The 15,835-nt window shown below is 51.0% G+C and overlaps 5 protein-coding genes across 5 annotated transcripts; 3 read left to right on the top strand and 2 right to left on the bottom strand.

The window, feature by feature from the left end:
- Nucleotides 1-1,445: 1,445 nt before the first annotated feature.
- On the top strand, nucleotides 1,446-2,798 carry ALTATR162_LOCUS1856 (uncharacterized protein; the record flags this gene model as incomplete). Its single annotated transcript, XM_043309456.1, has 1 exon — nucleotides 1,446-2,798. The coding sequence occupies one exon, from the start codon at nucleotides 1,446-1,448 to the stop codon at nucleotides 2,796-2,798; it is 1,353 nt and encodes a 450-aa protein (XP_043165391.1).
- Nucleotides 2,799-7,764: 4,966 nt separating this feature from the next.
- Nucleotides 7,765-8,862, top strand: ALTATR162_LOCUS1855 (uncharacterized protein; the record flags this gene model as incomplete). Its single annotated transcript, XM_043309455.1, has 3 exons — nucleotides 7,765-8,584; nucleotides 8,770-8,792; nucleotides 8,851-8,862. The coding sequence occupies 3 exons, from the start codon at nucleotides 7,765-7,767 to the stop codon at nucleotides 8,860-8,862; spliced, it is 855 nt and encodes a 284-aa protein (XP_043165390.1).
- A 642-nt stretch (nucleotides 8,863-9,504) lies between these two features.
- Nucleotides 9,505-10,563, bottom strand: ALTATR162_LOCUS1854 (uncharacterized protein; the record flags this gene model as incomplete). Its single annotated transcript, XM_043309454.1, has 1 exon — nucleotides 9,505-10,563. One exon carries the CDS (start codon nucleotides 10,561-10,563, stop codon nucleotides 9,505-9,507), a length of 1,059 nt encoding a protein of 352 aa, XP_043165389.1.
- A 307-nt stretch (nucleotides 10,564-10,870) lies between these two features.
- ALTATR162_LOCUS1853 (uncharacterized protein) lies at nucleotides 10,871-12,035 on the top strand (the record flags this gene model as incomplete). The annotated part of the gene is made up of 2 exons (XM_043309453.1): nucleotides 10,871-10,907; nucleotides 10,957-12,035. 2 exons carry the CDS (start codon nucleotides 10,871-10,873, stop codon nucleotides 12,033-12,035), a joined length of 1,116 nt encoding a protein of 371 aa, XP_043165388.1.
- Nucleotides 12,036-14,200: 2,165 nt separating this feature from the next.
- Nucleotides 14,201-14,800, bottom strand: ALTATR162_LOCUS1852 (uncharacterized protein; the record flags this gene model as incomplete). Its single annotated transcript, XM_043309452.1, has 1 exon — nucleotides 14,201-14,800. One exon carries the CDS (start codon nucleotides 14,798-14,800, stop codon nucleotides 14,201-14,203), a length of 600 nt encoding a protein of 199 aa, XP_043165387.1.
- Between the last annotated feature and the right edge of the window lie 1,035 nt (nucleotides 14,801-15,835).

Genomic DNA, 15,835 nt, shown 5'->3' with positions numbered 1-15,835 from the left:
GTTTGGCAGCCCTAGGTCAGACGCGGGTTCAAGCGGGTCCGGGTTCTGATTGGTTGCGTAGTGCTTTGACTCTCAATGTATGACGATTTGACCTCATGTTTTCGCTTCTTGCACATGTATACTGCCGAACACTAAGGTGAGAGGGCCAGGCATTCTCGATAGAAGACGCCACTTTGGCATACGTTGTGACAGCAAAGTGCATGCTCCTGCGCGGGGCTCGCGCGGCCGCGTTGCGGATAAGAGTCTAGAGATGGGCTTGGCAGGCGTTTTGCTGCTCGACTTTGCAAGTCTTAGAAGCGGCTGAAATAGATGATCACCACTCCGGCCTTTGCTCCCCGGGCATGCAGCGCAATCAATGAACCGCGGCAGTCGTCCCAGTCCTCGGGATACCTGTTCGAGGCGCGTCTGGTGTGGGAACAAGCAAGGTCTGAGTCGTCTTTTACTGTTGGAGGTCCTCTGCGGGTGGACCGTGCCGTTTTTTTTATATCAAGCTGGTATAGGATTGGCTTAGCCTGGCGAGCCGATGACGGGCGTTTCTCTCGATCCGAGTACCCCAGAGCTGACACAGCAATCGCGCGCAGCCTCCCATGACTGATACGGGGCGCAGAACAACATCGCCGATCTCCAACTATCCGTCCAGCATGGATGACCACTTCAAGTTGTTCTCTCTTGAACATGATCCCCGTCCGCTCTGCGCTCTACTGCTAGACTCCACCATCTCTTCCCACTCCGCGACCTCTCTCATATTGCCACCCCGCGTGCTTGTATAAATCCTGACATTGTCTGCCCAAGATAATATTATCTCTCTTCGGCAGTCTCCGTCGTCACCCGTCCCTGCATCAGCACGCGCGTTGCTGATCCGCCCTCGTCCCAGCTTCCGGAAGAATCAAGTGTTCCGTGAAAACGTTTGAGCATATTCTTGCCTATTCTGAAGGTTTAACTATCTTCGAGATACGCAACCTCGCTGCTCGACTCGACAACCACCCCCCCTTCCTTGTCCAGCCCTGCACACCTGCAGTGCGCACCCACTTTACGACCGACCAAAACCACAACCTGACCCCACCGTCGGGCCTGCGACTGTACATGGCTGCTGGAGCCATTGCACAACACAGAGGATCTACATGAATCGCCAACGGACAAAAGGGTGCTCTATCGTCCAAAGCGTTGAGCATTCCTTTAAGCCTCAGGTCCCTGCACAGGCCTTCATGTGCGACGATGAGCGCTTGGCAGAGGCTTCGGAGGCTGTAGCCCTGGATGCCCACCGTGATGCCCGACAGATGGTCCGTCTGGTCCAGTGCCCGCGATGCTCGAAACCTCTGAGTGCCCCGGTCACATTACCTTGCGGTCACACCGTCTGCCGCGGCTGTCTGCCTACTCCACAGCCTCGTACCAACATATCATATCCAAACACACCAGATCGCCTTATGGGCATCTCGTGTCCCTTAATGGGCTGCGGGGCCGAACATGCTTCTGCTGAGTGTTCTGTCGACGTGACGTTGACCAAATTGATGGACTTGATAAAGGCCGAGATAATTGAGCACAGGCCATCTGCGGAAAATACTCCGACGCTGCTGATCGAGGTACCCCAGCATGAAGATTCACCCGTGGACGAGAAAGAGAAGGAAAAGCTTAGCTACCATGGACATGAGGAGGAACTGCATGGAGGACGCCTCGTGTCCACATTTACCATGGCTGAAATGGGAAAACTTCGGTACACTTCCGAAGTCCACTACCAGTCATTATCGCCAAGCGGGGACGATTACGAGCATCTTGACATCACGCTGCTGGAACGCTTGCGCGACGTAACACACAAAGAGTTAGACTGCCTTGTCTGTTACAATCTGATGCTGGACCCAACAACAACATCATGTGGCCATACATTCTGCCGTCGTTGCCTCGCTCGCGTTATGGACCACAGTAGCATTTGTCCATTCTGTCGAAGAGGGCTGCATGTTCCTGCTTCTCTGCAGAACCAATCTAGCAATGTCATACTCAATTCTCTGTTGAATGGACTTTGCCCAGATCTGGTAAGTGCTCGTGCTGATGCTCTCAAGGCGGAAGAGCAAGCGGGGGACAACGTGTTGAACGTCCCACTCTTCATCTGCACATTGTCGCTACCCTCTATGCCGACATTCCTTCATGTCTTTGAGCCCCGCTATCGACTGATGATGCGACGCGTCATTGAAGGTAGCAGACAATTTGGTATGGTCATGTACAATCGCACACACGCCCCTCAAGGCGATCTTGGTTCGACCCCATTCCTGGAGTACGGAACGCTACTTGAGATTGTCAATTATGAGCTACTGCGCGACGGGCGTAGCTTTATTGAAACACGTGGCATCGGTCGCTTCAAGGTGAGGGCTCATGGCTTGCTTGATGGGTACAACGTCAGCCGCATCGAGCGTGTTGAAGATGTTTCCCTTGCCGAAGAAGCTATTCTGGAGCAGCGCGAAACCACCATGGCGCGGGATTACGCGGAAGCATTCTTCCGCGACCATCCTCAAACCCAACTCCCCGCAGAAATTGCGATCGAGACGTTGTCCACGCAACAATTACTCGACAGCTGCACAGCATTTGTGCGAGAAATGAGAGAAGCTAGTGCGCCCTGGCTTCGCGAGCGCATCATCCAAGTTTACGGCGAACCACCCGAGGACCCTGCAACGTTTCCGTATTGGTTCGCTTCTGTAGTACCAATTGTGGAAGAGGAAAAATACGTGCTTTTGCAGACAGAACGGGTCCGCGAGCGCCTCAAGATTGTGTACTCTTGGATTGGAAGGATCCGCGGACAACGATGGTGAGCACACATTTTCTTTATTGCCCATATCTTGCATCTACATCACATCAGATCCCGGTCCCATGAACCTAGCATACGCATACGCCTTGCGTGACACGAGCTTAACGGCGATCGTCCCGTCGTCGTGCAGCATGGTCCATGCGGAGAGAGGTACATCACGCCTTGTGCGCTAATCATTATGACGAAAGAGACATGCATAAGTGGCTTGAAGCTTACACGTCACCTATGATAGATACATTCATTGTGTGTTCATTTCCGAGATTGTAGCTGACAATACATTGACAGGTCCTCGGGCAACGCATGCAGCATCCTGTGACTCATGATTGCTCTCATCACTATCGGCATCGCGCTCCTATCCACGCCTCCACCTCCATCTACTATACAATTCAGATAAGAGGTTGGGACGCTTACATCACATCGAGCTCGCGACTTCCCAACAAAACCAGATACCCCTCTCTCATGGCCACAAGTTGATACCAACCTCCACCGCTTATGTGTCCCTTCGGCATTCGGAGGAACCTTTTCTTTGTCTGTATTGCATCATTTTACGTCACGAAGATTCCATTTGCTACCATATGTCCTTTCGCTTCTTCAACGATTACCCCCTTTCAGGAGGACCGGAGCTTGCCGTGTCCATGTTCAAATGACTTTTTTAGACCCAGGTGCTAGCCTGGCCTTAGTAGGAAACCTTTTTTCTGGGCGGTTTTCGAAAAAAGGTTTTGGCATGCTGTGACGAAGGGTGGGAGTAACTTTGCATTTTGCAGGCGTTGTTTTTATCTTGTCAAATTTAGCGAGTCTGCTTTTGCTCGAGATGCGAAGACGGTGGTTTTGTAGATACTAGAGTGTTTGTGAATGGGAGATATGTATCTCCAGTTCGCATATTATACCTTACTGCACCATGTTTTCACTAAAATATCTCCAAGAGGTGATTGTGGGGTCGACTTCGTCGACCTGAGAACACCTCCAGCCCCACTACTTAAGCTGCTGGGCTAGTCACATTGAGCAGGCTATGGTAAGACCCTTTCCATCCAGAGTAATCTTCGCAGGGTCACGAACAGTTCCCTCCTACAGCTTGTCACTCAGCACATTCCCGCGCTATTCCCTTCGTCTCCAGAGATCTCAGCTTTCCTCCACTCTATACAGACACATACAAGGTCTGTCCCGCCTCTATACCTCCCGATGGTATCCGACGCACCAACAACATGCGCAACCACGAACCCTGCCATGAACGCTCTACGGAAAGAAGCAATGCAAGGGGAGGTGGATGTGTCACTTCCTGATATCCTGCCGGTTGGACTGGACATGAGACCTGACTATTTCGTCAAGCCTATGGGGTCGTTTGAGGATCCTTTGATGGTCATTTACTCTTACCCCACGTTCGATCCAACAAGCTCGGTGCATCTATCATATTCTACTGCGAATTACATGTCTGACGAGAGTATGTCAAGTCTGCTCGTCGAACTCGGCTTTAATATGGCCAACGTTCGGACGACGGTTATGTTCCTGATGGATGTCTTTCCGAGGCGATTGGACAGGAAGACTATGATAGGGATGATGCCTTTGACACTGTCCCTAAACTTTTACGATTATATTAGCAGGCATTCACCCATATATGTCTGAGTAGATACACTGCGCACGTACTTCTTGTTGTGGAGCGGAAAGCCTACAAGGACTATGTTGACTACTTGGAAGAGCCAAAGAAGAAGTTCTAGAAGGCATATCTGCCTGGAGCGAAGCGATGTGATGCCGGACGTCTGGCGGCAGTAATGGAGTACCACGACGACGGCAAGACAATTCAGAGACTCGCATTCATTACCAATCATCCAGAGGAGTTTGCAAAGTTGAAGAGTGGTACATGTCAGACATGCAGAAGCGTGACACGGTCCGAGAGAGACTGATAAACTATGCAACTACGATATTGTATAGCAAGCCGAATATGCAGGCATTTTTTACCACATGCAAATACTTTTTTAATCTACCCTCGGGCATGCAGATTTTGACATTAAGGGAGTACAATAAGATTGTCTTACCTACATTTCTGGCTGGGAGGATCCCCTAAAGTCGCTCAAGGATATATACAGAACTTGATTGCAACACACCTTGTTAGACGTTTGTCATACTCTAGCCATATAGTTGCAGAAGCTCCGTGGCCTAGTTTGTGTACAATGGGACAACGAGACGAACAAAACTTATCACCAACCCGGACCGGGTAGTAATCTCCAGCAGCATCACGCTCGAATGGCTCAAGATCTTCGATCGGCTGGTACTGAGAGACGACATAGGTGCGCGGCCAGATACACTAGGGAAGTGAAGAAGAGGCAAACGTGACCTTTTGGTGGGTCAAGACAGGGTATTTAGCATCGCGGAATGCCTGGCCAAGTGCAGTGTTCCAGGTGATTTTGCGGGCTGAGTGGTGACGTTTTGGAGAAGACTGTTTGAGTTTGGAAATAACCTCCAGAGCTTGGAAGCACATATAACCGAAGATAGTACGTCATGGCTCCTAGCGTAGAGACTTGCTTACTCTGGCGGTGCGACGGCGATAATCATTGATGCAATGCTAGCGGCGATTTTGAAACGATATTATTAATTTTCTCGAGCAGATCTTGGAGGTCGCGTTGTTCGTATTAGATCTGTGTCGAATTAAAAGTTCCACCTCAATATCCAATGTTGTTACCACACCACAGCTCGCTCAACCGCCCTCTCTTGAGCCCTTCCTTTGGTCTCTATCAGGGATGTGCAGATTGTATCTTCCCTGGAAGCTCGACAGGTTCCATGTTTACATGATGCCCATACATCTCAACTGGTCCATGATTGCTATCCCAATGGTATCCCTTCTGCATGTGTGTTGAGCTGTCCGTACTCAGTTCTGCGAAGTCGCTCGAGCGATTATATGTGTACCCTGGGGACTGTGCCACCTTCTCCGCAGTGCCACGCTTCCTTCGAATGAGTAAGATACCGAGAATGGTTAAACATATCACTGTAAGCCCTCCGATGACTCCGCCCACTATGGGCCCAATATTTGTTGACTTCTGTTCGGAAGGCGCAGGTGTCGAGCTAGATATTGATGATGGAAGGATACTGCCGTTTGATACCAGGAGGGTTGAGCTTTGCGTAGCTGTCGTTGCTGGTGGTGGGTTTGAAGTAGCCAAAGAAGCGCTGCTTTCAGTACTGGAAGCGGATGTTGTCGTTGCCTTTACGGTATTCGGAACTGCGAAAAGACTGTCGACAGCCGCCGTTTCTCCGCAGGCAATGTACTCGAATGATTGGTCAGGGCCGTTGATTAAGAGTGCTGTAGAACAAAATTGTTTGGAATCGCTATCTAGTTAGAAGAGTACTTTCCGCTATTCGGGAAGCAACGGAGCAACCAACCATGTAAATGTAGTGATGTCCGCCCGATCAAGAAGTCTTCCACACCCCGTCGTGCAGGAATGGTTGTCAACGCATAAGCCAGCTAAACCACAGTCTTTGGCAGATATAACGCTCGTTGGACAAAATCCCCATAAACCATTTGCGGTATCCACACGACATCCGTAGCCAGGGTCGGCTGTTCGAGGACTCTGAGGATTGCCATCGATGTATCCACAGGTAGTGATAGGTGCGAAGGCTTGCCGTTCACGGAGCCGTTCGTGAATATGAGCTGCTGGCTGTGTCGCATGCGGCGATACTGGTGCGAACCGGCTGCGAACCGTGGCAGGACTTGAGGAGACCAGCTCCAAAGAGCTCCAAGTGATCAAAAGCAAGACTAAGAAATTGAACATTCTTTGAACGAGTGCTGAAACGGATGAAGACGCGTTGAGCAGTTAAAGACTAGAAGCAAAAGACGGGAGTACCTATGTAGCTGCGACACCAAAATACATGCAGTTTATGGCAACTCCTGAGCGTGGCGCATATTCGCTGTAGGTAGGAGCCTGATCCTGGCTATGGTATGTACTGCTTATATGCAGCCACAGTTTCATGGGGCGGTAATTACAGGTTATCGTAACATGCTCGTGGGAACCTGAGGCGACTCCAGAGAGAAAGGAGCAACGCCTCTCAGGCACAATGGGCATCTAGACGCGCGAAGAGGTACAATCAGCTTTCTGCGTTGATTCCTGTATTAGTTAGCAGTGTGATATGCTATCCAGCGGCTTTATCGTGTGAAGTAGCTATTTTGTGCGCGTTGGTTGGGCGCTTAGGTGATATGTAACCTGCGTGATTGGCTACCGTGTCCCGCGGAACGGTGCGTGCGAACCTGCCTCAATCATCCACCAGGGCAGGCTGCAGGAAGCGGCGCAGTCGCGCCTGTTTATGCTCGTTTACCTATGACTTGCAGCATGTAGGTACCATCCTTCAAAAAATATTTCATCCATCTGGGATCTTCTGCTTTACTTTCTGTTCTTTCCCTGTCATCGCTCCTTTCTAATGGCGCCACCAAGGAGCATGCGATCTCTGTTCCAGGCGATCGCGCTGCTCGCTGTTGTCTTCCTACTTATAGCTGGGTTTGGGTTCTTCCATTACGATTATAGTTTATCGCAAATCAAGCCCATCGTCACTGGAATACTCAGTCCATCCTCAACAGGTGTGTAGCCTCTACTTCCCGTTGTATTAGTTGGATGTATTCTGAAGTTGATGATTAGGATCGAAGCCGAGTGACGTGCCTGCAGCTGCTCCGCCAGTCACTCCATCAGAGAAAGGCAATGTGACTCTTATCGCACAAACGCCACCATACATTCACGCCATCCTGAACCCATCGGATTCGACCTTTCCGCGTCTTGAATGTACGTAACTTCTATGTAAGAACCACATGTGAGACATATACTGACTTTGTACACCTACATTTAGGCCCACAGCCAGATCTCGATCGATATGCTTATCTAGGAAATTCATCTGGATCACTTCAACACGCGCAACATCCTAAATACTTCTTTGCCCTTGATCTTCATCAATGTGTTCATCTCCTTCCGCGGTTGATTGGTTCTATTGTAGAAACCATGTACTTCCTTGGGCCACAGAACTGCGTACTTTCCGTAGTCGAAGGAAGATCAAATGATGGCACCTTCGAAGTACTCGATCAGCTTCGCGCAAGCATGCAGCTTCTAGGAATCAGGTACTACTTCCAGTCGAGCGATATCAACCCGATGGCCAAAGGTAAAGATCGCATCGAAGGTCTTGCAAAGCTCCGCAATCTGGCCCTAAAGGATCTTATCGCACATCCAGAACAGTACGACGAGGATACTACAGTGATATTCTCCAACGACGTGGCTCTATGTATGGAAGATCTCCTAGAGTTAATCCATCAACGCGAGTTCCAAGGGGCGGATCAAACATGTGCTATGGACTGGACATACGTTGGCGACAATCCAACGTTTTACGATGTCTGGATCGCGCGTGGCATGACAGGCGATCTGTTCTTCAACATTCCCGAAGACGGAAGCTGGGACTCTGCTTGGAATCTTTTCTGGAACGATCAAAAAGCCCATGCGCGCTGGTCTAATTCAAAACCTTTCCAGGTCTTTGCGTGCTGGAATGGTGTGACAGCCTTCACCGCGAAGCCTCTCATGGAGAAGAAGATCAGATTCCGGGCTCGCAAGGAGGGTGAATGTTTTCAAGGCGAGCCGAAGTTGTTCGCCAAGGACATGTGGTTCAATGGTTACGGCAAGATTGCCGTAGTTCCGAGCGTCAACGTAGAATATAGTGACGAGGCCGCAAAGAAGATCAAGGCTCTGAAAGGATACCCGTCTAAGCATGTTGCGAACGAAGGGGATGATATCAAAATCAACTGGGAGACTTCACCGCCGGAAAAGGTGAAATGTATGCCTGACTATCAACACCAGACGTTCGTGGCTTGGGACGAAGGACTACGGCCTTGATATAATCAAATATCACCATTGGACCTAGATACTACAGCAAACGTAAGGTTACTATTCTAGATCCCAGCTGTTAGGTCCCGCATCCTACCCGGCCGGTCTCTATCTTACAGAAACTAATTCCTATAGCACTCATCTGTTCGAAGATAGTAGTAAGATTGTCCTTCTATTCACCCTTAGCCTTAACGCATTCGCTTAAATAAGCAACAGAGCACTAATTAGCGAGGACGTAGGAAGGGTAGGATATAAAAGTGCGATTAATACAGAACTAAAAAGCACAGAACTGTACTAGCTAGGATTTGACTACTTTATTATAGCGCAGGATGTATAGCTAAGGTGTGTGCTAAGGAAATAGGTTAAGATAGCTGAAGAGGGGAAATGGCAGGTTAACTAGAATAGTGTTGTAAGAGGTATAGAGAAGTAGAGCGAGGCGGATACAGAGGCAAATTGGTCGAACTACTACCTGCGGATGAGTTGGTGAGGGGATTTGTAGATCGTTGGTCAAGTGCGACTCGATTCACGATATGTATATAATGGTGCAATTAGTCCTTTATGTCACATACGACCATAGGACACTGAAAATTAGGCTTCCCGTCCGCTCAGCCATATACAAGCAGTGTACCGGCGGATTAGTAGTTAGGTGGGTGACCACTAGCGAATCCCCGCTGTTGTATGTTTTTGCCAACGATCATAACATACCTTTTTTTGCTACACCTTACTATGATCGGCAAGGCGACAAGTGGTGATAGCGGGTTGTTGAATAATAGCGTTACATAAGCTCGCCTTGAAAGGTGTAGTCGAACAGGGAGATATGCTTCGTATTGGGGTATCATCGTATGGAAAGTTAGATAGCAAGACGTCGAATCATGTGGCTTCCTTCTCCTCATCTGCGATATTGGACTTGGGTTCCGTATCACCCTCTCCATCTTTAAACAGCTCTTGGCCCAGTTCTTCTAGGAACCTTTCTGCCTGTCCTTTGCTTCTCTTCTCCTGTATAGCCCTCTTCTTATCTCTAACCATGGCCTTCCTCTTTTCGACAGCCTCTTTGCGTTCTCGCCTCACGCGTTCCGTCTCTTCCCTTTCCTTCTCAATCCGGCTCATCTGCTCTTGTCGTTCCTCCTCATCCGTGGAGAAATGGAAGAAGCCCATTCCGCGTTGCCTTACCTCGGCTCTGCCGTCAAAGTGTACCTCAGGTGGCGGTGTGAGTTCCTTGTCGCGCTTGGCGGCTAGATCGGCCATTTGCTGGGCGATAGTCTCATCGGGGTTGAAGGCGTGCGTCTGTACGGTGTCGCCGAAGATTATGTTGGTTGGCATGTTGGGTCGTGCGGTGAAGCGGTCGGGTTCGTCGGCTGCAAGAGTACGCTTTCGACGCTCTTCGCGAGCAGCTTCTGCACGCGTGCCCTTTCGTGTGCGCCCGAACTCGTCCGTGTATTCTACGAGTTCGTCCTCTTCGTCCTCTTCTGATTCTGACGATGTAGTGTGTTCTGCCTCGCCCTTTTCTTGCTGCTCAGCCCATTTACGGTCAAAGTCGACGCCGTATCTGTCGTCAATGTCTTCTACGTCGCCACGCTTCAAGGCGTCGTACAAACGTGCTTTCTCTTCCATGCGCCGCTTTGTGCGCTTCCACGCGACTTCATCTTCGCCTTTCTCCTCGGTCGTCCGCCCGCGATGCTTCTGTGTGAAATCGGTATCTTCCAGATCCTTCAGTGCGCGCTTTTTGACATTCTTGTTGTGAATCTTGAAGATGTCCTCCTTCTGCGGTCGTGCGCGGCCTGCGGTGGGCTTGTTCGACTCGGTGGAAGAGTTCTTGATGAGGTTGGAGAGGGTCGAGGAGAAGGCGAGGCTGCTGGAGCTGGAGATTTCCTTCGCCTTTGCACGCCCTTTCGGTCGAGCGCCGTATAGATGCGCGTCTTTGGAGGACATGGTGGGGGTTGAAGGTGAAAGTGGGTTTGGCTGGTCCCGGTCGCGTAGTGCAGCGCGCGTAGGGCTGAGACGCGGCGAGGCGATGTCGGCGTCGGAGCTCTGAGCTTGTTGCGTCACACTGAGCTACCCCACCAATTGTTTTCTTGACCCCACGGCGAAGCTGTGCGAATTGGCGGTTCCGCAGAAGTCAACCCGTCTTTCTCCTTTCAAGTCTGAATATCCTCTCCTCGTCTTCCCAAAGTTTACACAAACTTGACGACCTCAGTAAAAAAAACTGATATATCCAATTGACCACACCAACACAAGCATGCCTCTGCCTCGTCAAGTATTCATCGCCGTTATCGGTACGCGCAACAGTCCCCTTATTCGCATATGCAAGACTAAGAACTACAGGTGCTGGTGGCGTGGGCAAAGCCTTCCTCTCCCAACTGTCCGCCCTCTCCAAACGCCTCTCCCAGTCACCCTCGTCACCCTACTATCTATCCCTCATCTGGCTCAGCACCTCCAAGAAAGCTGTCTACCACGCCGACTACAAATCCCTCTCCAACTGGGAGTCTGAGCTTCAGAACACCTCCAATCCCACATTGCCTCTCCCTCAACTCTGCGAATACCTACAGAAAGCGCCTGGTAAGGTGGTATTGGTGGATAATACCAGCAACCAGGATGTTGCCGACAGTTACCCCAATTTCCTCAAGAAGGGTATTAGCATTGTAACACCAAACAAGAAGGCTTTCTCTGGCAGCTATGGGCTGTGGACGCAGATCTTCGACGCTGCGAGCAACGGAAATGGTGCTGGCGGCTACGTCTTCCACGAGTCATCAGTCGGCGCAGGACTACCTGTCATCTCCACACTGAAGGATCTGGTCGAGACTGGAGACGAAGTCACAAAGATTGAGGGTGTTTTCAGCGGAACCATGAGTTTCCTCTTCAACTCCTTCCAGCCTCTCGGTGGCGGAGGCGGAAAGTTCTCAGCCGAAGTCACATCAGCCAAAGAAAAGGGTTACACAGAACCCGACGCCCGTGACGATTTGAACGGTTTAGACGTCGCCCGCAAACTCACCATCCTCGCTCGTCTCGCTGGCCTGAAGGTCGAATCACCAACTTCCTTCCCCGTACAGTCTCTCATTCCCAAAGAGCTCGAGTCCTGCTCGTCCGGCGACGAGTTCCTTGAGAAGCTCCCACAGTACGACGACCAAATGGAAAAGCTGAAGGCCGAGGCAGAGAAGGAGGGCAAAGTCATCCGCTTTGTAGGAAGCGTGGACGTGCCAAACAACAAGGTCAAGGTCGGCTTGGAGAAGTTCAACACAAGCCATCCGATTGCAGCACTCAAAGGAAGCGACAACATCATCGCATTCTACACGAAGCGATACGGCGACAACCCACTCATCATCCAGGGAGCGGGTGCCGGCGGCGAAGTCACTGCCATGGGTGTCACAGCGGACCTGGTCAAGGTGCTTCGGTTACTTCACTAAGCAGTTGATGTAGGAGAAGACTGATGTACACTAAGAGTTCAATGTAACCCTGTTGCTACCAGGAAGCTTTCCTGCCCATAGCGACTGCACACTCAACACTAGACTCACCGTCCCAATATCGCAAACCACACCGGATTACACTAGCAACCCATCCTTCCAGCGATATGTTGCGATCGCTGTGTTTAATCACCTGCGGTTCTCCGTCGCACCGAGCGTTATGACGGTCATGTCCCCGTTGATGCCGAACTTTGTTTACCAGCCGATTAGGGCTCAGCTGACATCATCCCCTGCTGTAAACCATTCACTCGGCGAGAATGATGTGCATTGATGGAACTTTCCATTTGAGACGATCTCTCGGCCTCAATTGCTTTATCTGCGAAATTACTTGTTTCGAAACACTGGTGCGAAGCTTATGTTGTGATGCTGAAGGCTTGTTAATGTGTGACGTTGACGTGCCGGCTATCACATTGACCCTGTGTGTGTGTGTGTGTGCAATAGACGTATGTCTGTTAATCCTCGTGCAGTCTGTATTGCCGTTGCAACGGATTAGACGTGTGGTAGGAGGGCTCTTTAGCGATATCGCTTCGTCTCTGCTGACTGTCACAGCCCAATTCTGACTGACATGTGCGACATAGGTGTTCGGCGAGAGGGGAAGTTACAGGATTACCAAGTGTACCAGATATCGAAGCGGCATCCTCCAGAAAGACAGCAAGTACTGCTGTGAGTAACAGATCTACAAAGCATGATGATGCAGCTCAGCAGGCAAACCATCGATCGCCCTGCATCACGAAAAAGTCAAGCATGCTGATCGTAAGCTTGGTATGCTTGATGTTCCTCTTTTCTTGGGTAAGTTTATCTCCCTTCACACTCTTTACAGTTTATGGAGTTCTCCGACATCTGGAGATCTGCAAGACGTTACTTGTGGCGCAACCCAGATTTTGGCCCAAGAAGAAACTTTGGGAAATTACCCATGCGCATCTTAACAAAGCTTCCAGGGTGTCGAGCACCTTACTCGGTGAGAAACGCATCCTTTACCGACGGTAAAAAAGATTGGCCACAAGAATCAGGCGTCCATTTTTTTTTTACCATGCTCGCTTGGGAGAAAACGGCTATCCGGGCGGAGCGGAATATGCGGTGTATCAGTATACACTTGCATAGCTTGGCGGTGAGTGAAAGGGTGTCATGATGCACCTAGTGTGCATGCCCGCATGTGCGGGTGGATATCGATAATAGCGTGGCTTCGAAGCAGCGGTGACGCGTTGGTACCAAAGACACAGAGTCTAGACTACTGTGCGGAGTACCTTTTGTTTTCCAGCACCTGCATCTGAGCGGAAGTGTGGCACGGAAGTGTGGCACAGATTCGTACCGTTATGCACAAGTGTGGCATATGGCTTTTTCACAATGAGCAGATGGAACCTTGGAATGCTTGGAACACTGGGAACGAGTAAATGCGCAACGCAAACGTAATTGTTTGTAAATATATAAAATTTGTAACAAACTAGCTTCTAGAACACGTACTCCCTTGAGTCATTCATAAGTCATAGCAACAAGCGAGCAAGAAAAAGAGGATGCGCCTGTGCTGTTGACGCACCAACGTTTTGCGCTGTCGCTGCGTGGCAGCCCAACGCCAAGAAATCTTAATGAATCAGAACAGATGCCGAAGTAAACGCAGGTTGCCCTTGCCCTCTTTGTGTTCGCCTGAAGTACTCCCTGTCCTTTTTTACGTGAGAACGCCGCGGCCGAAATGAGTGCGCAAATGTACCCGTCGCCGGGGCATGTATTTGCGCGCGCAGAAAGCAAGAGCAGTGTGGGTATCCGAAGTACAAGTGAGATGAGAGAAGTAGGCCAAAGCGCGCTAGGCGAAACCGAGGATAAGCAGATACAAGAAATGAAAAGAGGAGTGTTGGTAGTCGTGAGGAGTTGAGAGGGTTGACTCGAAACGAGACTGGTGTGGCTGGTGGCCTGCTGTCGGCGGAGTGCATGTGCATGTGATTGTAGCATGGTGATGCTGTCCGGGCCGAGGAACGTGGCTAAGTGGATCCGATGGGGAAGCGACTCCTCATTTCAGCCACAGTCTAGACTCCAACGCTATGCGAACGACCAAGAGCTGAGAAGTGGGCTGTGTAGTTGACGTGGCCAAGCAAAGCACAGTGTCAACTGTCTGATCATCTGAAGATGGTGGAGATGCGCTTGGTGCGCTGCCGGACACGCGAAAGCATGTTGGCTTTGTAAGGTTCAGCCGGCATAGAGATGGATGGATGTCGCATGCTTGCGCGGTCGTTGCTCGATGTGTCGCTCGGGCTGGTAGCGCTGTTACTCACGGCATCATCTTCTCGTACAGCGGGGTACGGTTGCTCAGCTGATGGGAAGAAGTAGGCGTCAAGTCGAGAGTTCATTGCGCGGTTCTTCTCAGAGGCCGCAGTGACCAAGCTGCTCTTGCTGCCTACGCTAGTAGCGCTGTCGGTTCGGGTGATGTTGTCGAGACGGATGTCCCGACGGGCTGCGTTCAAAGAGGTCGAGTGTGCGCGCGCAAGTCCTGAGAGAGAACCGACTGGCGGTGCTGGTCCATCGCCGATGAGCTTGTACTCAAACTCGGAGACGTGGCCATGGCAGTAAGGGCAGTGATCGCACTTGACTTCCCATCCCGAGATCCCTAGCTTCTTTCCGCATGTGGAGAGGTTGCTGGATGGGCTGCATGGGCGAACAAGGTGGTACCAGCGGTGCTGGCACGGAAGAACCGTGACGCAGAGTTCGGCGACGCACATTGCAGCGTTGTGTTCAAGTAATATCGAGGTAGATTCGTTTGCGGGGCAAGGTGTGTGAGAACGTTTTGGCTGATGGCGACGTCGTGGTGGAAGACGTGGTGTCGGTCTTGGACGTGATGTGCGGGATGCTGTCACAAGATCAAGACGGGTGGCAATCTGGGGTAGACACTAGCGGCCACTATTGGAAAGGTGGTAGTGGTAAAGTGCGGGCGTGGGTGGAAAATGCGGTTGCAATTACTTTGCAAGCAAGCGGCGGGCCAGATGTTTTAAGTGCAGGAGGACCGTGAAGTGGAGATTGACAGTGTAGGATGCCGTGTGCCAAAGTGTGGGAGCTGATTGGAACGCGCGTGGTCGATCACCCCTTACCTGCTTCCTTAGCGTGTGATACGCGGGGAACGATAAGTGCGGCGGAATTTAGAGCGGACAAGTGCAACACGGGAGGCACGAACGGCGAAAAGGACGGTGTTAGACAAGCCCAAGCTTCGGAACTTGGTGGAATGACGATGGGTCTTCGGTGCCGGCGGCTTGGTAAGGTTGGCTTACTATAGCAAGCAAGAAAGCGGACGGACGAGGCGATTGGGCGATGAGTCAGGAAAGTTGCTGCAGAACAATGGTGAAGTCAGTCTTACCCAGCTGGCGTTTATGAATAAACGGTACTGGGAGGGCGACTATTATGGTATTTAACACGACGGACCACTGTGTTGGGCGGACAGGGGTGCGAGGTTCTAGCGTTGAATTGATTGTCCAGGACTCTCCAGGTGTGCCCAAGCCTAGCAACGCCCGTGATTCAAACAAGGCGACTCCTTCATGCCCGCCGCGGCGCCGGGACAGAAGCGCGGGCTCTTGCACTAACGGCGTTACAAGCAGATCCGTGCCGGAACGCTGGATTCGTGTGCCATCTCTTCACACCGCTCTCAGATAACAATGTGCTCCGTTCGCCATCAAAGACCCTTCTAAAGCCTTTGGCAGACGGCATGTGGAAATGTGCAAGTTCTATTGGCACTAGCTCCCTGTCCCACGCGTGCGACAATCATA

The sequence above is a fragment of the Alternaria atra genome (assembly GCF_907166805.1).
Source record: "Alternaria atra isolate CS162 genome assembly, contig: 21, whole genome shotgun sequence".
Classification (NCBI taxonomy): domain Eukaryota; kingdom Fungi; phylum Ascomycota; class Dothideomycetes; order Pleosporales; family Pleosporaceae; genus Alternaria; species Alternaria atra.
This window is presented reverse-complemented; position numbering and strand designations above follow the sequence as displayed.